Source organism: Cololabis saira, chromosome 7 (genome assembly GCF_033807715.1).
Source record: "Cololabis saira isolate AMF1-May2022 chromosome 7, fColSai1.1, whole genome shotgun sequence".
NCBI classification, from domain to species: Eukaryota; Metazoa; Chordata; class Actinopteri; order Beloniformes; family Belonidae; genus Cololabis; species Cololabis saira.
Window position 1 is genome coordinate 827,105 of NC_084593.1, and position 20,199 is coordinate 847,303.

At 46.5% G+C, this 20,199-nt stretch overlaps 1 protein-coding gene across 1 annotated transcript in view; it reads right to left on the reverse strand.

Moving 5' to 3' along the window:
- The window catches only part of LOC133446709 (phospholipid-transporting ATPase ABCA1-like), a 118,566-nt gene that overhangs the window by 52,594 nt on the left and 45,773 nt on the right, over nucleotides 1-20,199 (reverse strand). Inside the window, exons 19-36 of the mRNA XM_061724701.1 lie at nucleotides 19,221-19,395; nucleotides 16,707-16,838; nucleotides 15,170-15,447; nucleotides 13,410-13,627; nucleotides 13,017-13,092; nucleotides 12,046-12,323; nucleotides 10,965-11,016; nucleotides 10,723-10,839; nucleotides 8,396-8,541; nucleotides 8,163-8,287; nucleotides 6,688-6,786; nucleotides 6,381-6,570; nucleotides 5,648-5,742; nucleotides 4,883-4,915; nucleotides 4,107-4,212; nucleotides 1,809-1,883; nucleotides 1,064-1,233; nucleotides 345-522 (exon numbers count right to left, since the gene is read on the reverse strand). Coding sequence (XP_061580685.1) covers nucleotides 345-522; nucleotides 1,064-1,233; nucleotides 1,809-1,883; nucleotides 4,107-4,212; nucleotides 4,883-4,915; nucleotides 5,648-5,742; nucleotides 6,381-6,570; nucleotides 6,688-6,786; nucleotides 8,163-8,287; nucleotides 8,396-8,541; nucleotides 10,723-10,839; nucleotides 10,965-11,016; nucleotides 12,046-12,323; nucleotides 13,017-13,092; nucleotides 13,410-13,627; nucleotides 15,170-15,447; nucleotides 16,707-16,838; nucleotides 19,221-19,395 — 2,543 coding nt within the window. The remainder of the gene's footprint in view (nucleotides 1-344; nucleotides 523-1,063; nucleotides 1,234-1,808; nucleotides 1,884-4,106; nucleotides 4,213-4,882; nucleotides 4,916-5,647; nucleotides 5,743-6,380; nucleotides 6,571-6,687; nucleotides 6,787-8,162; nucleotides 8,288-8,395; nucleotides 8,542-10,722; nucleotides 10,840-10,964; nucleotides 11,017-12,045; nucleotides 12,324-13,016; nucleotides 13,093-13,409; nucleotides 13,628-15,169; nucleotides 15,448-16,706; nucleotides 16,839-19,220; nucleotides 19,396-20,199) is intronic.

Here is a 20,199-nt window from a genome sequence, read left to right on the forward strand (position 1 = left end):
GGGGGTTATGGAGGTATTGAGGGGGGGTATTTACCATGTCCCAGCAGAAGTTTATCCCAGTACAGCAGCGGCTGCTTGGTTATGGTTAGTAGGGTTAGTTAAGGGTTATGGAGGGTTATGGAGGTATTGGAGGTATTGGGGGATATTAGGGGTATTTGGGGGGGTGTAGGGGGTATTAAGGGGGGGTATTTCTCACCATGTCCCAGCAGAAGTTGGCCCCCCAGTACAGCAGCGGCTGCTTGGTTGTGGTTAGTTAGGGGTTGGTATGGGGTTGGGGTTAGGTTTGGGGGTATTGGGGGGTTATAGGGGTATTATGGGGGGGTATTTAGGGGGGTATTTCTCACCATGTCCCAGCAGAAGTTGGCCCCCCAGTACAGCAGCGGCTGCACTCCGCTGATGAAGTGCATGTGCTTGGCTTTGCTCCGTCTCTCCTGGATCAGGAAAACCACGAAGCTGGCGGGGACGAAGGACATGGCGAAGATCACGCAGATGGAGACGAGCACGTCCACCGAGGTCGTGACCCTAAAGAGAGGGGTCAAAGGTCAGGGTCAAAGGTCAGGGGAGAACAGATGGAGACGAGCACGTCCACGGAGGTCGTGACCCTGGAGAGAGGGGTCAAAGGTCAAGGTTAGAGGTCAGGGGGGAACAGATGGAGACGAGACCGTCTACCGAGGTGGTGACCCTGGGGACAGAGGTCAAAGGTCAGAGGTCAGGGTTAGGGGTCAGGGGTCACTCACAGGGCCACCTGCGACAGCTGCTCCTTGGTCAGGTTGAGTGGGTGATTGAAGGTCGGGGTTAGGGATGTTGGAGTTAGGGTTGGGGTTGGGGTTGGGGGTTGTAGGGTTGGTATTGGGGGTACAGGGTCAGGGTTAGGGGTCAGAGGTCAGGGGTCACTCACAGGGCCACCTGCGACAGCTGCTCCTTGGTCAGGTTGAGCGGGTGATTGACGGTCGGGGTTAGGGGTGTTAGTTAGGGTTGGGGTTGGGGGTTGTAGGGTTAGTATTGGGGGTACAGGTACAGGGTCAGGTTTAGGGGTCAGGGTTAGGGGTCAGAGGTCACTCACAGGGCCACCTGCGACAGCTGCTCCTTGGTCAGGTTGAGCGGGTGATTGACAGCGCTGATGCCGTACTGGTTGGGGTCCAGGCCCGGCGGCAGGTTGGCTCTCAGGATGCCGTTGCTCATCACGTTGGTGAACGACGACACGCTGTGCCAGCCCTTGTTGTTGAACCAGATCTGGGGAAACGGGTCAGAACCGGGTCAGAACCGGGTCAGAACCGGGTCAGAACCGGGTCAGAACCGGGTCAGAACCGGGTCAGAACCGGGTCAGAACCGGGTCAGAACCAGGTCAGAACCGGGTCAGAACCGGGTCAGAACCGGGTCAGAACCGGGTCAGAACCGGGTCAGAACCGGGTCAGAACCGGGTCAGAACCGGGTCAGAACCGGGTCAGAACCGGGTCAAAACCAGGTCAGAACCAGGTCAGAACCGGGTCAGAACCGGGTCAGAACCGGGTCAGAACCAGGTCAGAACCAGGTCAGAACCGGGTCAGAAACGGGTCAGAACCGGGTCAGAACCGGGTCAGAACCAGGTCAGAACCGGGTCAGAACCGGGTCAGAACCGGGTCAGAACCAGGTCAGAACCAGGTCAGAACCGGGTCAGAAACGGGTCAGAACCGGGTCAGAACCGGGTCAGAACCAGGTCAGAACCGGGTCAGAACCGGGTCAAAACCAGGTCAGAACCAGGTCAGGGGGAGGAGGAGGTCAGGACTAGAACTGGACCAGAACCCACCTGAACCCTGACCCCCACTCACCTTCACGTTGTTCTTGGTGTCCAGGCCGTTGATGAAGCGAGACAAGTTGTCCAGGAACCGGTCAGCGGCGTTTCCCTGAGGAGACAAACGGGAACTAAAAACAAGCAGGAACTAAAAACAAACGGGAACTAAAAACCAGCAGGAACTAAAAACAAACGGGAACTAAAAACAAACGAGAACTAAAAACAAACGGGAACTAAAAACAAACGGGAACTAAAAACAAACGGGAACTAAAGACAAACGGGAACTAAAAACCAGCAGGAACTAAAAACAAACGGGAACTAAAAACAAACGGGAACTAAAAACAAACGGGAACTAAAAACAAACGGGAACTAAAAACAAACGGGAACTAAAAACAAACGGGAACTAAAAACAAGCAGGAACTAAAAACAAGCAGGAACTAAAAACAAGCAGGAACTAAAAACAAACGGGAACTAAAAACAAACGGGAACTAAAGACAAACGGGAACTAAAAACCAGCAGGAACTAAAAACAAACGGGAACTAAAAACAAACGGGAACTAAAAACAAACGGGAACTAAAGACAAGCAGGAACTAAAAACGAGCAGGAACTAAAAACTAGCAGGAACTAAAAACAAGCAGGAACTAAAAACAAGCAGGAACTAAAAACAAGCAGGAACTAAAAACAAGCAGGAACTAAAAACAAACGGGAACTAAAAACAAACGGGAACTAAAGACAAGCAGGAACTAAAAACGAGCAGGAACTAAAAACAAGCAGGAACTAAAAACAAAGGGGAACTAAAAACAAACGGGAACTAAAAACAAACGGGAACTAAAAACAAACGGGAACTAAAAACTAGCAGGAACTAAAAACAAGCAGGAACTAAAAACAAACGGGAACTAAAAACAAACGGGAACTAAAAACAAACAGGAACTAAAAACTAGCAGGAACTAAAAACAAGCAGGAACTAAAAACTAGCAGGAACTAAAAAGAAGCAGGAACTAAAAACAAGCAGGAACTAAAAACAAGCAGGAACTAAAATCAAACGGGAACTAAAAACAAGCGGGAACTAAAAACAAACAGGAACTAAAAACCAGCAGGAACTAAAAACAAACGGGAACTAAAAACAAGCAGGAACTAAAAACAAACGGGAACTAAAAACCAGCATGAACTAAAAACAAACGGGAACTAAAAACAAGCAGGAACTAAAAACAAACGGGAACTAAAAACCAGCAGGAACTAAAAACAAACGGGAACTAAAAACAAACGGGAACTAAAAACAAGCAGGAACTAAAAACAAGCAGGAACTAAAAACAAACGGGAACTAAAAACAAATGGGAACTAAAGACAAGCAGGAACTAAAAACAAGCAGGAACTAAAAACAAACGGGAACTAAAAACAAACGGGAACTAAAAACAAACGGGAACTAAAAACAAACGGGAACTAAAAACAAACGGGAACTAAAAACTAGCAGGAACTAAAAACAAGCAGGAACTAAAAACAAACGGGAACTAAAAACAAACGGGAACTAAAAACAAACGGGAACTAAAAACAAACGGGAACTAAAAACTAGCAGGAACTAAAAACAAGCAGGAACTAAAAACAAACGGGAACTAAAAACTAGCAGGAACTAAAAACAAACGGGAACTAAAAACTAGCAGGAACTAAAAACTAGCAGGAACTAAAAACAAGCAGGAACTAAAAACAAACGGGAACTAAAAACAAACGGGAACTAAAAACAAACGGGAACTAAAAACTAGCAGGAACTAAAAACAAGCAGGAACTAAAAACAAACGGGAACTAAAAACTAGCAGGAACTAAAAACAAACGGGAACTAAAAACCAGCAGGAACTAAAAACAAACGGGAACTAAAAACTAGCAGGAACTAAAAAGAAGCAGGAACTAAAAACAAGCAGGAACTAAAAACAAGCAGGAACTAAAATCAAACGGGAACTAAAAACAAGCGGGAACTAAAAACAAACAGGAACTAAAAACCAGCAGGAACTAAAAACAAACGGGAACTAAAAACAAGCAGGAACTAAAAACAAACGGGAACTAAAAACCAGCAGGAACTAAAAACAAACGGGAACTAAAAACAAACGGGAACTAAAAACAAGCAGGAACTAAAAACTAGCAGGAACTAGTTTACTAGAGTTTACTACAGGTCATGTGAAGGTCATGTGACCTCCTGAAGGTCGTGTGAAGGTCATGTGGAGGTCGTGTGGAGGTCATGTGACCTCCTGGAGGTCATGTGAAGGTCGTGTGAAGGTCAGGTGACCTCCTGAAGGTCATGTGAAGGTCATGTGACCTCCTAAAGGTCATGTGACCTCCCCCTCACCTTCTGCAGCTCAAAGATCTTCCTGATTCTCTCGATGGCGTCGTCCACCTCGTTGGCCGGAGGGAGAACCTGAGAACTCCTGGCGCCCAATGAGAATCCTCCGTACCTGCAGAGAGAAACACCTGATGTACCGGGTACTGAGTACTACCCAGTACTACTGAGTACTACCGAGTACTACTGAGTACTACCCAGTATACCTGAGTACTACCGAGTACTACCGAGTACTACCGAGTACTGAGTACTACCGAGTACTACCCAGTATACCTGAGTACTACCGAGTACTACCGAGTACTACCGAGTACTACCGAGTACTGAGTACTACCGAGTACTACCCAGTATACCTGAGTACTACCGAGTACTACCGAGTACTACCGAGTACTACCGAGTACTGAGTACTACCGAGTACTGAGTACTACCGAGTACTACCCAGTATACCTGAGTACTACCGAGAATACCTGAGTACTACCCAGTATACCCGAGTACTACCGAGTACTACCGAGTACTACTGAGTACTGAGTACTACTGAGTACCGAGTACTACCGAGTACTGAGTACTACTGAGTACCGAGTACTACCGAGTACTACCGAGTACTACTGAGTACTGAGTACTACTGAGTACCGAGTACTACCGAGTAAACCTGAGTACTCGGTACTTGGTAGTACCGAGTACTCGGTACTTGGTAGTACCGAGTACTCGGTACTTGGTAGTACCGAGTACTCGGTACTTGGTAGTAGCGAGTACCGAGTACTCGTGAGTACCTGAAGGTTGGAACTCACCTGAACTCGTTCACCCAGACCTTGTTCTTCAGGCTGTAAGAGAGAAATGGTTAGTTTACTGTAGTAGTACTGTAGTAAACTGTAGTACACTGTAGTACACTGTAGTAGTACTGTAGTAGTACTGTAGTAGTAGTACTGTAGTAAACTCTAGTAAAATGTAGTATATGTAGAGTTTACTAGTGTATATACTAGTATATACTAGTATATACTAGTATATACTAGTATGCACTAGTATATACTAGTATATACTAGTATATACTAGTATGCACTAGTATATAGTGTTATTAGTTCTCACCTCTTCCCGATGATTTCTGCGTACGTCTTCACCAGGTAGTTTACTAGTATATACTACAGTGTACTAGTATGTACTAGAGTTATTAGTATATAGTAGTATACTAGTACATACTAGAACATACTAGTATATACTAGTATATACTAGTACATACTAGTATATACTAGTATGTACTAGTATATACTAGTATATACTAGTACATACTAGTACGTACTAGTATATACTAGTATATACTAGTACATACTAGTATATACTAGTATATACTAGTATATACTAGTATATACTAGTACATACTAGTATATACTAGTATGTACTAGTATATACTAGTATATACTAGTACATACTAGTATATACTAGTATGTACTAGTATATACTAGTATATACTAGTACATACTAGTACGTACTAGTATATACTAGTATATACTAGTACATACTAGTACGTACTAGTATATACTAGTGTTATTAGTTCTCACCTCTTCCCGATGATTTCTGCGTACGTCTTCACCAGGTAGTCCGAGATGTTTCTCCCCGTCAAGTTCTGCAGCGTATCGGAGGAACTGAGCTTCATCTGGAACACAAACCAGATCCAGGTCCAGATCAGGTCCAGATCCAGACCTGCAGGTCCAGATCCAGACCTGCAGGTCCAGATCCAGACCTGCAGGTCCTCTACAGACCACTAGGGTCCAGATCCAGACCTGCAGGTCCTCTACAGACCACTAGGGTCCAGATCCAGACCTGCAGGTCCTCTACAGACCACTAGGGTCCAGATCCAGACCTGCAGGTCCTCTACAGACCACTAGGGTCCAGATCCAGACCTGCAGGTCCTCTACAGACCACTAGGGTCCAGATCCAGACCTGCAGGTCCTCTACAGACCACTAGGGTCCAGATCCAGACCTGCAGGTCCTCTACAGACCACTAGGGTCCAGATCCAGACCTGCAGGTCCTCTACAGACCACTAGGGTCCAGATCCAGACCTGCAGGTCCTCTACAGACCACTAGGGTCCAGATCCAGACCTGCAGGTCCTCTACAGACCACTAGGGTCCAGGTAGAGAGCACTAGGGTCCAGATCCAGACCTGCAGGTCCAGATCCAGACCTGCAGGTCCTCTACAGACCACTAGGGTCCAGATCCAGACCTGCAGGTCCTCTACAGACCACTACGGTCCAGATCCAGACCGGGGGGGGGTCCAGATCAGGGGTTCTCACCTCGGGGGGGGGCGGGCCCCCGGCCCCCGCCGGACACTCCGGCAGCATCCTCTTCCGGCCGTTGCAGGTGCAGAAACAGGCGGGGGACGGGTTCTCCATGGTCCAGTTCCCGGAGCGGAACAGGGCGGCCACGTCCTCCGGGACGGGGGGGTGGAGCCAGTCCTCGTCCCCCATGGTGCAGGGGGCCTCCCTGGGGGGGGACAGGGGTCAGAACCAGGGGGGGGACAGGGGTCAGAACCAGGGGGGGGACAGGGGTCAGAACCAGGGGGGGGGGGGACCAGAACCTGCAGGGGGGACCGGTTCTTACGGGATCTGGTGTCCGTCCATGCAGCGGGTCCCCAGTCCTGGCGGGTCCAGCAGGGCGTCCAGCAGCCGCTGCACCGTGGCGTCTCCGGGGGCGTCGTCACTGCCGGGACACACGGGTCAGAAAGGGGGCGGGGTCAGAAAATGGGCGTGGTCAGACCCGGGGGAGGCCAGAAAGGGGACGTGGTAGTAGTATTTTAACTATTTTTACTATTTAACTTAATTTTAAATCTGTTTGCACTAATATTTTTATTTTATTTTTATTATTTTTATTTATTTATTTTATTTATTATTTATTATTATCTATTATTCATATTATTTATTTATTTATTTATTTGTATTCATTTTTATTTAATATTTTATGTCGGACAAGAGGGAATTGTACTTTCGATTTCTTGTATTTTATGAAAAATTGACAATAAAAGTGGACTTATGTGGTTGGAAAAGGGTGTGACCAGAAAAGGACATGCTAGTAGTATTTTTAACTATTTAACTTAATTTTAAATCTGTTCGCACTACTATTTTTATCTTATTTTATTTTTATTAATTTAAAAAAAAATTTTTAATTTATATTATTTATTTATTCATTTGTATTTATTTGTATTTATTATTTTATGTCAGACAAAAGGGAAACTTGTATTTTATGAAAAATTGACAATAAAGATGACTTATGTGGTCGGAAAAGGGGCGTGTCCATAAAGTGGGCGTGTCCAGACTAGGGTTGCCACGGGAAATCAGAAATAGAAATAAGGGACGCCCTGATTTCAGCAGCGCAGGAGCCAAAAAAAAAGCCCCAAAACTTCTAAACTGAATAAAAATGTGTTTATTTTATATGAAAAAACAAAATGCTTTGATTTAAAGTTTAAAGTGCTTTAATAGCATTGAACTTTCATGACTGTACAGACAGACAACCATACTAGTAACTGAAATATCCTCCTATGCTACGTATGTAACATCAGCCCAGATGTAGAATATAGATACAGGTGAAGAATATGGTGTAAAAGTTAATTTATTTCAATAATTCAACTAGAATATGGTGTAAAAGTTAATTTATTTCAATTATTCAACTAGAATATGGTGTAAAAGTTAATTTATTTCAATAATTCAACTAGAATATGGTGTAAAAGTTAATTTATTTCAATAATTCAACTAGAATATGGTGTAAAAGTTAATTTATTTCAATTATTCAACTAGAATATGGTGTAAAAGTTAATTTATTTCAATAATTCAACTAGAATATGGTGTGAAAGTTAATTTATTTCAATAATTCAACTAGAATATGGTGTAAAAGTTAATTTATTTCAATAATTCAACTAGAATATGGTGTAAAAGTTAATGAAAATACGGGACAAATCGTGTCCCGTATTAGTTCAATACGGGACGCAACATTTTTTTCTCAAATAAAGGACAATTCCGTATTTTACGGGACGGGTGGCGACGCTAGTCCAGACCCAGACCCGGACCCAGAGCCGGACCCACCTGAAGAAGGTGACCTGGTCCTGGTACATCCACGGCTGCAGCTCCAGATCCGGGTATTTCCCGAACGGCGGAACGATGAGGCTGAAGACGAGCGCGATGCAGATGAAGACGGCCGGCAGCACGATCTGGAAAAACACGGTTAGCATGGTTACCACGGTTATGAGAGGGGGCGGGGCTACTGGAGGGGGCGGGGCTACATGAGGGGGCGGGGCTACGGGAGGGGCGGGGCTTACCTGGGCGAAGAAGCCCTTGCGCGAGCGCCGCGCGTACAGGAAACGCTTCCACATCAGAGCCACGAACTGCTGCCGCCGCAGGCTCCACCCACTCACCTGGTGGGAGCCTTTACCTGTGGAGGTGAGGAGCTCCGCCTCCCGCAGGTCTGTCACACACACACACACACACATGTACATGTACATGTACACACACGCACACGCACGCGCACGCACACGCACACGCACACGCACACGCACAGACACAGACACAGACACACACACACACACACACACTACAATTAGAGACTCCAATAATCCAGTTAAAGCAGCAGCGATGAACGGATGAACGGGCTCTCACGCTGCAATTTTCACCAATAAAGGTCAAGGAATCAAAACTGAGTCCGATGAACCACCATGACTCTTTATGTCAAACCATTCAAAAGTTATAGCAGAATCACAAGTTTGACTCGGCGCCACGGCCACGCCATTTCACCAAAACTCACGATTTTGATAACTTTTCATCGTTAATGTCTTTTGTGTCTCCTGAGCGAGTTTTATGTGGAACGGACGATCCTGCTAGGAGGAGTTTGTTAAAGTACCACACGTGAAAATGCTCCAAAATGACACGATTAATTCAAAATGTCCGACTTCCTGTTGGGTTTGGGCCATGGCTCCAAGAGACTTTTCTTTAAGTTGTGACATGATACAGGTGTGTACCGATTTTCGTGCATGTACGTCAAACCGTATTGTGGGGCTTGAGGCACAAAGTTTTCTAGGGGGCGCTGTTGAGCCGTTAGGCCACGCCCATTAATGCAAACCATTAAATATCACATTTTTTGCATCAAAATGAGCATAGTTGAATATCTCAAAACCGTAATAGCTAGCATGATGAGCAGTGTTGGGATTAACGCGTTATTTAGTAACGCGTTACAGTAACGCTGTTAGTTTTGCGGTAACTAATACTCTAAGGTTTTACTTTTTAAATTCAGTAATGCAGTTACTGTTACCAAACGGTGCGTTACTCCGTTATTTCTGGCTACAGTGAAGCTTTTTTCCCCGCACACGGAGACCAGAGGAAATGTAGTGTTTGTTTATTCAAAAACATGGCGGTCATGGAGAGCCGAGAGACGGAGAGTTTCACAACGTGGAGATATTGTCATTACAGCAATCCCTGGTTTTTCGCAGCGGTTACGTTCCAAAAAACCTGTGATAAGTGAAATTCTTTTTACAATTAAAAAGGCTTCAAATTGCAGAGATCAGCACGTATTCCACTGCTCTTCTGACTGCGCCGCTGCATCCCGACTCTGTAGCGTCTTTTTCTCCTAAAGCCGCGGTGCAGGTGTGTTTTTTCAAGAGAAGAAAATAGTTATGGGTCGTTTTGTTGCTGTTTTTTATTCTGGGCAAAAGGATTCTTATAAACCGACACCATGGATTATATCTGAGACTGTAATGAATGATTCATCAAAGGTCCCGTTCTTCAGCTGCTGCTGAAGCTCATTGGCCGTTCTCAGCTTGTTGCTAAGAGACCAACGTTATTGATACAGGAAGTGAAGAAGCGGGGAGACTGTTTAACCAATCAGAATGCAGAACACGATGCACAATGTAAATCCATACAGAACCTGCTGAAATGAAGACTAGAGGGGATTAATGGGAGCATTTAAAATGTTTTTATTTAAAAGTAACTCAATAGTTACTTTTATAGGAACGCATTACTTTTTGGTCTAAGTAACTGAGTTACTTTTTTAATGAAGTAACTAGTAACGGTAACTAGTTACTATTTTTTCAGTAACTACCACAACACTGATGATGACACTAAAATATGTTGCAGTACAAAGCGTCCCGGGTTTGTCAACGTTGTAATGATGTCTGTACGATAAACCGTTGCCTAGCAACAAACGTCCAAAATAAAATGGAATTTAAAAAAAAATTGAAAGTTAAATATCGTAAAAACCGTCATAAGTAGCACGATGAGGTTGTACGGTCCTTTAGTGCCAATCGGGCCGAGTGTTTGTAAATTTGAACAATGTCTCTACGATAAAGTTCGGCCGAGCAATAAGCGTCCGAATTTTCGCCTTTTTTTTGCTTTTTGGCATTGAGGCCACGATGGAGACGCATCTAACGATGTCTGACATGCATGGGTGCACATCACGGGTTCGGGCAGCATTAACGGACGAAAAAAGGGTGCGGAATAATAAGAATAATTCAAAATGGCCGACTTCCTGTTGGGTTTCGGCCATGGCGCCAAGAGACTTTTCTTTAAGTTGTGACATGAAATCTCAATAAAATCAATAAAATCATCAATAAAATCTCAGATGGACCCTTCGGTTTCTGGAGTCCTGCGGTCGTACCTGGATCCCCGTCCGAGTCGTTAGCCTCGTCCTCCGTCAGCGGCCTCAGGCAGCTCTGGGCGTCTCCGCCCCCGAAGGCGTGAGTCCTGCGCCGCCGCGGGACAGGAAGTGTCCCGTCTGCACAGGGAGACACAGGAAGTCAGGGACGACCTTCAGGGACGACCTTCAGGGACGACCTTCAGGAACGACCTTCAGGAACAACCTTTAGGCCGAAGGTCGGGGGTCGGAGGTCACGAACTCACCTGAGGGAACTTCGGTGTCGACTCCGTTGTCCTCGGCAACTTTCAGGAAGATCTGCAGAGACGGAGACGGTTAGAGCCGGTAAGGGCGCGTTAGCGAAGACACGTTAGCGAGGACACGTTAGCCCGGTCCCCTGCCCAGCGGGAACACCCACCTCCTCCAGCTAGGTGTTGTTAGCTAGGTCGTGTTAGCTAGGTCGTGTTAGCTCCACCCACCTCCTCCAGCTAGATGTTAGCTAGGACGTTAAAGCTCCACCCACCTCCTCCAGCGAGGTGTTAGCTAGGTCGTGTTAGCTGCACCCACCTCCTCCAGCTAGGTGTTAGCTAGGTGTTGTTAGCTAGGACGTTAAAGCTCCACCCACCTCCTCCAGCGAGGTGTTAGCTAGGACGTTAAAGCTCCACCCACCTCCTCCAGCGAGGTCGAGTTAGCTAGGTCGTGTTAGCTAGGACGTTAAAGCTCCACCCACCTCCTCCAGCGAGGTGTTGTTAGCTAGGTCGTGTTAGCTAGGACGTTAAAGCTCCACCCACCTCCTCCAGCGAGGTCGAGTTAGCTAGGTCGTGTTAGCTCCACCCACCTCCTCCAGCGAGGTCGAGTTAGCTAGGTCGTGTTAGCTCCACCCACCTCCTCCAGCGAGGTGTTGTTAGCTAGGACGTTAAAGCTCCACCCACCTCCTCCAGCGAGGTGTTGTTAGCTAGGACGTTAAAGCTCCACCCACCTCCTCCAGCTAGGTGTTGTTAGCTAGGACGTGTTAGCTCCACCCACCTCCTCCAGCTAGGTGTTGTTAGCTAGGTCGTGTTAGCTAGGACGTGTTAGCTAGGTGTTGTTAGCTAGGCTGTGTTAGCTCCACCCACCTCCTCCAGCGAGGTCGTGTTAGCTAGGTCGTGTTAGCTCCACCCACCTCCTCCAGCGAGGTCGTGTTAGCTAGGTCGTGTTAGCTCCACCCACCTCCTCCAGCGAGGTGTTAGCTAGGTCGTGTTAGCTCCACCCACCTCCTCCAGCGAGGTCGTGTTAGCTAGGTCGTGTTAGCTCCACCCACCTCCTCCAGCGAGGTCGTGTTAGCTAGGTCGTGTTAGCTCCACCCACCTCCTCCAGCGAGGTGTCGGAGACTCCGTAGCTGGAGACTCCGAGCTCCAGCAGCTTCAGGTCCAGATCCTGGAAAAGTTCCACGAAGGCTCCGTCTTTAGCGGCGCCGTACGGCAGCACGTACGTTAGCTCGTGGCCCTGATCCTCCACCAGCCGCGCCGCCGGGACGTGACGCAGGATCACCGCCGACACCTGGGCGGAGTCACAGGGGAGGGAGGGGGCGGGGCCACAGGAGGGGGCGGGGCCTGCACCCGGGGAGGCGGAGCCTGCTCCGGTCTCTGGGGACGGAACCAGACGGTCATTTACATTTACAATTACAATTACATTTACAATTTACATTTATGTTTCCACTAGAGGGCAAATAAGTAATTTTCTTATATGAATGAATGAATGAATGAATGAATGAATGAATGAATGAATGAATGAATGAATGAATGAATGAATGAATGAATGAATGAATGAATGAATGGTCTTTATTTCGTTCTTAAGTCTTGTACAAGTCATGCCATTTTTACAAAACAAAAAATGAAAAAAGTAAAATAGAGATTATTTGTTGGTTCATAATAGTCAGATCTATTAATTATCCTTAAAGCTCTTTTCTGTAATAAGAAGAAATAAAGAAAAAAAAGAAAAAGAGAAAAAAGGGAAAAAAAGGAAAAAAAAGAAAAAAGACTAAAAAGAAGAAAAAGAGAGAAAAAAGAGAAAGAAATGAAAAAAATTACAAAAAGAAAAAAGGAAAAGAAAAGAAAAAAAGAAGAAAAAAGGAAAAAATTTGAGAAAAAATAAATAAATAAAATAATAATAGTCAGATCTATTAATTATCCTTTAAGCTCTTCTCTATAATAAGAAAATAGGGTTTGTATTTGTTTTATAGGTGTTACCCCAAACCTCCTTAGTTTTACTTTCTGGGGTTTTAGACATGTTTGACTTTACACTATTTAAATGTGAAGGTGCAGGAACCGAACGCTCACCGGTTGGAAACGCTTCACTTTCATGTTCGCTGCCCAAACCGGCGTCGCTGCTGCTGACGGACGTCCGCTCGTCCTCCTGCAACCGGGATGGAATCAACTGGAGTGAATCGGAATCAACTGGAGTGAATCTGAGGGAACCAGAGTTCCCGTTAGCGGTTTCCCGTTAGCGGTTCTGGTTAGCGGTTTCCCATTAGCGGTTCCGGTTAGCGGTTCCCGTTAGCGATTCCCGTTAGCGGTTTCCGTTAGCGGTTTCCCGTTAGCGGTTTCCCGTTAGCGGTTCTGGTTAGCGGTACCCACCTTCTTGAAGGAGATGATGCTAGCGGAGTTCCCGTTAGCGGTTCCTACCTTCTTGAAGGAGATGATGCTAGCGGAGTTCCCGTTAGCGGTACCCACCTTCTTGAAGGAGATGGTGCTAGCGGAGTTCCTGCGCGACCCCAGCGAGGGCTCCGGGTCCTTCTTGACGAGCGTCAGGTAGTAGCCGGTTCCCAGCTGGGTCTTCAGGAACAGCGAGGAGCCGACGCAGCAAAGCTTCCCGTGGGAGATGATGGCGATGCGGTCGCCCAGGATGTCGGCCTCGTCCATGTGGTGCGTGGACAGGATGATGGTCCGGCCTGGGGGGAGTTAGCAAGGTCACGTTAGCAAAGACACGTTAGCAAAGACACGTTAGCAAGGTCACGTTAGCGAAGACACGTTAGCAAGGTCACGTTAGCGAAGACACGTTAGCAAGGTCACGTTAGCGAAGACACGTTAGCAAGGTCACGTTAGCAAAGACACATTAGCAAGATCACGTTAGCGAAGACACGTTAGCAAGGTCACGTTAGCGAAGACACGTTAGCAAGGTCACGTTAGCGAAGACACATTAGCAAGGTCACGTTAGCAAAGACACGTTAGCAAGATCACGTTAGCGAAGACACGTTAGCAAGGTCACGTTAGCGAAGACACATTAGCAAGATCACGTTAGCGAAGACACGTTAGCAAGGTCACGTTAGCGAAGACACATTAGCAAGGTCACGTTAGCAAAGACACGTTAGCAAGATCACGTTAGCGAAGACACGTTAGCAAGGTCACGTTAGCGAAGACACGTTAGCAAGGTCACGTTAGCGAAGACACGTTAGCAAGGTCACGTTAGCGAAGACACGTTAGCAAGGTCACGTTAGCGAAGACACATTAGCAAGGTCACGTTAGCGAAGACACGTTAAAAAGGTCACGTTAGCGAAGACACGTTAGCAAGGTCACGTTAACGAAGACACGTTAGCAAGATCACGTTAGCGAAGACACGGGTTAGACCAGGACCCAAAACCAGACCCCTGTTTGTTAAGTTTATTTTACATTTATTGTAAGTTTGTTACGTTTATTTTATATTTATTCTACATTTGTTACGTTTATTCTACGTTTGTTATGTTGTTACGTTTGTTACGTTTATTCTACGTTTGTTACATTTATTCTTCATTTATTACGTTTATTCTATTTTTGTTACGTTTATTCTACGTTTGTTACGTTTGTTCTATGTTTATTTACGTTTATTCTACGTTTGTTACGTTTATTCTACGTTTATTCTACGTTTGTTACATTTGTTCTATGTTTATTTACGTTTATTCTACGTTTATTCTACATTTGTTACGTTTATTCTACGTTTGTTACGTTTATTCTACGTTTGTTACGTTTATTCTACGTTTGTTATGTTGTTACGTTTGTTACGTTTATTTTACGTTTATTCTACGTTTGTTACGTTTATTTTAGCCAGGTCACGTTAGCGAGATCACGTTAGCAAGGTCGCGTTAGCGGGTTAGCTTCTCACCCTAGCGGTACTTGAGCAGCAGGTGGTGTTAGCGTTAGCGGCGTTAGCTCACCTTGGCGGTACTTGAGCAGCAGGTGGTGTTAGCATTAGCGGCGTTAGCTCACCTTGGCGGTACTTGAGCAGCAGGTGGTGTTAGCGTTAGCAGCGTTAGCTCACCTTGGCGGTACTTGAGCAGCAGGTGGTGTTAGCGTTAGCAGCGTGCGCTCACCTTGGCGGTACTTGAGCAGCAGGTGGTGTTAGCGTTAGCTCACCTTGGCGGTACTTGAGCAGCAGGTGGTGTTAGCGTTAGCGGCGTTAGCTCACCTTGGTGGTACTTGAGCAGCAGGTGGTGTTAGCGTTAGCGGCGTTAGCTCACCTTGGCGGTACTTGAGCAGCAGGTCCCAGATTCCTCTCCTAGCGTACGGGTCGACCCCGGCCGTGGGCTCGTCCAGAATCACCACCTTGGCTCCGCCCACGAAGGCTAGCGCCACCGATAGCTTGCGCTGCATCCCCCCCGACAGGAAGCTGGTCCGGCAGCCGCGCTTGTGCGGGAGGCCGGTGTCGCGCAGGATCACCCGGATCTCCGCCTGGACCTGCGACTCCGACAAACCCTTCAGACGCCCGTAGAACCAGATGTGCTCCTCCACCGTCAGCCTGGGGACCGGAGGAAAACCGGAGTGAATGGGAATCAACCGGAGGAAAACTGGAGTGAATGGGAGTGAACCGGAGGGAAACTGGAGTGAATCGGAGTGAACCGGAGTGAAGCGGAGGAAAACTGGAGTGAATGGGAATCCGACTGGAGTGAATCGGAATCAACCGGAGTGAAGCGGAATAAACTGGAGTGAATGGGAATCCGACTGGAGTGAATCGGAATCAACCGGAGTGAAGCGGAATAAACTGGAGTGAATGGGAATCAAACTGAACCGAATCAAACTGGAGTGAATGGGAATCAAACTGAACCGAATCAAACTGGAGTGAATGGGAATCAATGGGAATCAAACTGAACTAAATTGGAATCAAACTAAACTCCTTTCTTTGTTTCTTTGTTTCTTTCTTTGTTTCTTTCTTTCTTTCTCTTTCAAACCGAAGTGAATGGGAATTAAACTGTGACCAGAACCGGGACCAGACTTCCGAAGTAAGAGGCTGGTTTATTCCGATTTTAAATACGAATAGAATAATTCCGCAATCATGTATTCAGAAAAAATGAATAATAAATTAATAAAAAAATTAATAAATTAATTAATTAATTCAATAAATACAATTAAAAAAGAATTAAAAAGAATTAAAAAAAGAATTAAAAAAAGAAAATAAAAAATAAATTAAAGAAAATAAATACATTTAAAAAATAAATGAATTAAAAATAAATTTTAAAAAGGTTAAAAAAACAACAAAAAAAACAAATGAAAACAAAAATAATAATTAAATAAAATATTATAATATTTATAATAAAAATAAATTAATAAATAAATGGATTGGGTCTGAGGATCAGGATCAGGACCAGGACCAGGTCCAGGACCAGGACCAGGACCAGGACCAGGACCTGGACCAGGACCAGGACCAGGACCAGGACCAGGACCTGGACCAGGACCAGGACCAGGACCAGGACCGGATACTCACATGCTGAACAGGACGTTGTGTTGGGGACCAGGACCAGGACCAGAACCAGAACCAGAACCAGGACCGGATACTCACATGCTGAACAGGACGTTGTGTTGGGGACCAGGACCAGGACCAGAACCAGAACCAGAACCAGGACCGGATACTCACATGCTGAACAGGACGTTGTGTTGGGGACTAGAACCAGAACCAGGACCAGGACCAGGACCGGATACTCACATGCTGAACAGGACGTTGTGTTGGGGACCAGGTCCTGGTCCTGGTTCAGACCAGGTCCTGGTTCTGCAGATACTCACATGCTGAACAGGACGTTGTGTTGGGGACAGACTCCCAGACTTTGTCTGACGGCGCTGAGTTCAGTCCGGATGTCTCGGCCCAGGATGAAGGCGGTTCCGGAGGTCGGGGGGAGGAGACCCGTTAGGATGGACCTGGGGGGGTGAGAAAGGGGGGTCACGTTAGACCTGCAGGACCAAGGGGGACCAGGGGGGTCACGCTAGACCTGCAGGACCAGGGGGGTCACGCTAGACCTGCAGGACCAGGGAGGACCAGGGGGGTCACGCTAGACCTGCAGGACCAGGGAGGACCAGGGGGGTCACGCTAGACCTGCAGGACCAGGGGGGTCACGCTAGACCTGCAAGACCAGGGAGGACCAGGGGGGTCACGCTAGACCTGCAGGACCAGGGAGGACCAGGGGGGTCACGCTAGACCTGCAGGACCAGGGGGGACCAGGGGGGTCACGCTAGACCTGCAAGACCAGGGAGGACCAGGGGGGTCACGCTAGACCTGCAGGACCAGGGGGGTCACGCTAGACCTGCAGGACCAGGGAGGACCAGGGGGGTCACGCTAGACCTGCAGGGACCTGGGGGGGATGAGAGGGTAACCCACGGTTACCAAGGAGTTTTACCCAAAAGTCACCAAATTTTGCACCAATCCAGTCCTGGTGATAAATGTGATATTTACTGGTTTGCATTAATGGGCGTGGCCTAACGGCTCAACAGCGCCCCCTAGAAAACTTTGTGCCTCAAGCCCCACAATACGGTTTGACGGACATGCAGGAAAATCGTTACACACCTGTATCATGTCACAACTTAAAGAAAAGTCTCTTGGTGCCATGGCCCAAACCCAACAGGAAGTCGGCCATTTTGAATTAATCGTGTCTTTTTGGTGCAATTTATGCCATTTCTTCGTCCGTTAATTCAGCCCGAACCGTAACGTGCACCCAAGTGTGTTATACATCAAAATGTGCGTCTCCATCCTGCGACACCACGCATTACTTTTCTCTTTCAAAAGCGTTACCGTGGCAACGCTAGACGCCAAAAAGTGCGCCCCCCCCCCCCCTTCATCTGATTTGTCCATATTTGATAGTTCCTATTTTCTGCCATAACTTTATAATAGTTTGACATAAAGACTCGTGGTGGTTCATCGGACTCAATTTTAAGTCCTTGACCTTTATTGGTGAAAATTGCACGCGCAAGGGCCCGTTCATCCGTTCATCGCTGCTTGCAGCTTAAATTTTTTTATTTATTTCACTTAGAGTGATTGGCAGCTATATGAAGATGATTGAAATAATAAATTATTGGTTTAAAAAAAATAATAACTTACTTTAATCAGAAAACGTCATGACAGTTCATGCAGCATAAAAAGAAGTTGTGACCAGGAGACGAGAACGCTGAGCAGCAGCTGAAAAACAGCTGATTGATTTGGATAAATATCCATAGAGAAAAATATTCAACGAGAAAGTAAAAACAAAGTAAAACCTGGAACAGATCTCCCTCCTGTCTGTTTTCACAACCAGAGAAACCTGGAGAAAAAGAACTTTAATTGTTCAGTGAAAGCTGAAGTGGCCGAGCCAACCAGGAAAAGTTTGACTTATTTTCTTGTTTATTTGATCGAATTGAATTGATATAATTGTTATTATTAATTTTTATTGTTTTTAGTGTTGTACTTGTTTATTTATTTATTTTGGGTTTAAGGAAACTAATTAACCACCTATAAAGAAATTAAATTAAATGGTAAAATAAAACAGGGATACATAGGGATAAATAGAAATAAATGTAACCATTAATATTAGAATTAAATTAATATAAAAATAGATGTTTATCTGACAGGTGGACTTCTAAATAGAAAGGTTGATTTATTTATTTTTTGCATTTATTAATTTGATTTTTTATGGTATTATTTTTATTGTGTATTTATATTGTGATAACAGATAAAAGAAAGAAGTATACTGAGAAAAATAAATCCTGTAAATTTGTGTTGTTTTTTATTTCTTATTTATTCATCCTTTTCTAAAGCTAATTCAAGTCGCTAAAGAAATTCTGGCGAGCCAGCCAGGAGGAAGAAGAGGGTGACTAGACCTGGACCTGGACCTGGACCTGGACCTGGACCAGGACCAGGACCTGGACCTGGACCTGGACCAGGAACTGGACCTGGACCTGGACCCCCCCTTACGTACATGGTGCTGGTCTTGCCGCCCCCTTACGTACATGGTGCTGGTCTTGCCGCCCCCTTACGTACATGGTGCTGGTCTTGCCCGCCCCCCTTACGTACATGGTGCTGGTCTTGCCGCCCCCTTACGTACATGGTGCAGGTCTTGCCCGCCCCCCTTACGTACATGGTGCTGGTCTTGCCCGCCCCCCTTACGTACATGGTGCTGGTCTTGCCCGCCCCCCTTACGTACATGGTGCTGGTCTTGCCGCCCCCTTACGTACATGGTGCTGGTCTTGCCCGCCCCCCTTACGTACATGGTGCTGGTCTTGCCCGCCCCCCTTACGTACATGGTGCTGGTCTTGCCCGCCCCCCTTACGTACATGGTGGTGGTCTTGCCGGCCCCGTTGTGTCCCAGGAAGGACGTGATCTGTCCCTCGTAGAATCCGAGCGTCAGTCCGTCCACCGCTAACTTCCTGCCGTGTCGGTAAACCTTGACCAGGTCCTGGATGTAAACGCCCGGGTCCAGGTGGGCCGGCTCCTCCTCCATCAGGACCTCTGTAGGGGGACAGAAGAAAAACTGGAGACCTGAAAAACTGGAGACCTGAAAAACCGGAGACCTGGAGACCCCCCTCCCTAACGCAACCTCACTAACATGTCTTTGCTAACTTTACCTTGCGAACGTGACCTCGCTAACGTGTCTTTGCCAACTTTACCTTGCTAACGTGACCTCGCTAACATGTCTTTGCTAACTTGACCTTGCTAACGTGACCTCGCTAACGTGTCTTTGCTAACTTGACCTTGCTAACGTGACCTCGCTAACATGTCTTTGCTAACTTGACCTTGCTAACGTGACCTCGCTAACATGTCTTTGCTAACTTGACCTTGCTAACGTGACCTCGCTAACATGTCTTTGCTAACTTGACCTTGCTAACGTGACCGCGCTAACATGTCTTTGCTAACTTGACCTTGCTAACGTGACCTCACTAACGTGACTTTGCTAACTTGACCTTGCTAACGTGTCTTCGCTAACGTGACCTTGCTAATGATGAAGCATTCTAACAGCACGTGGCCCCTGCAGGGACAACGACGCCTTGTGGATTGCTCCAGCCTCCTACCCCCTGCGGGGCTTTGAACTGGACTCAACACCTTTGAGCTAGCTTCAACTTCCTATCACACCTTGGAAGTTTCCTCAAACAGACTTGGAACACTAGAGCACCCCATGGGGTGATTTTCGTCTGTGACCAATTGTCTCACACAAGTTCCGGCGTCTTGCATCCCTGCCGAGACAGGCACCGGGGGAGTGGCTTTGACTTCCAGCCCCTGCAGAGACGAAGACCATATATGGACTTCCTGACTCCT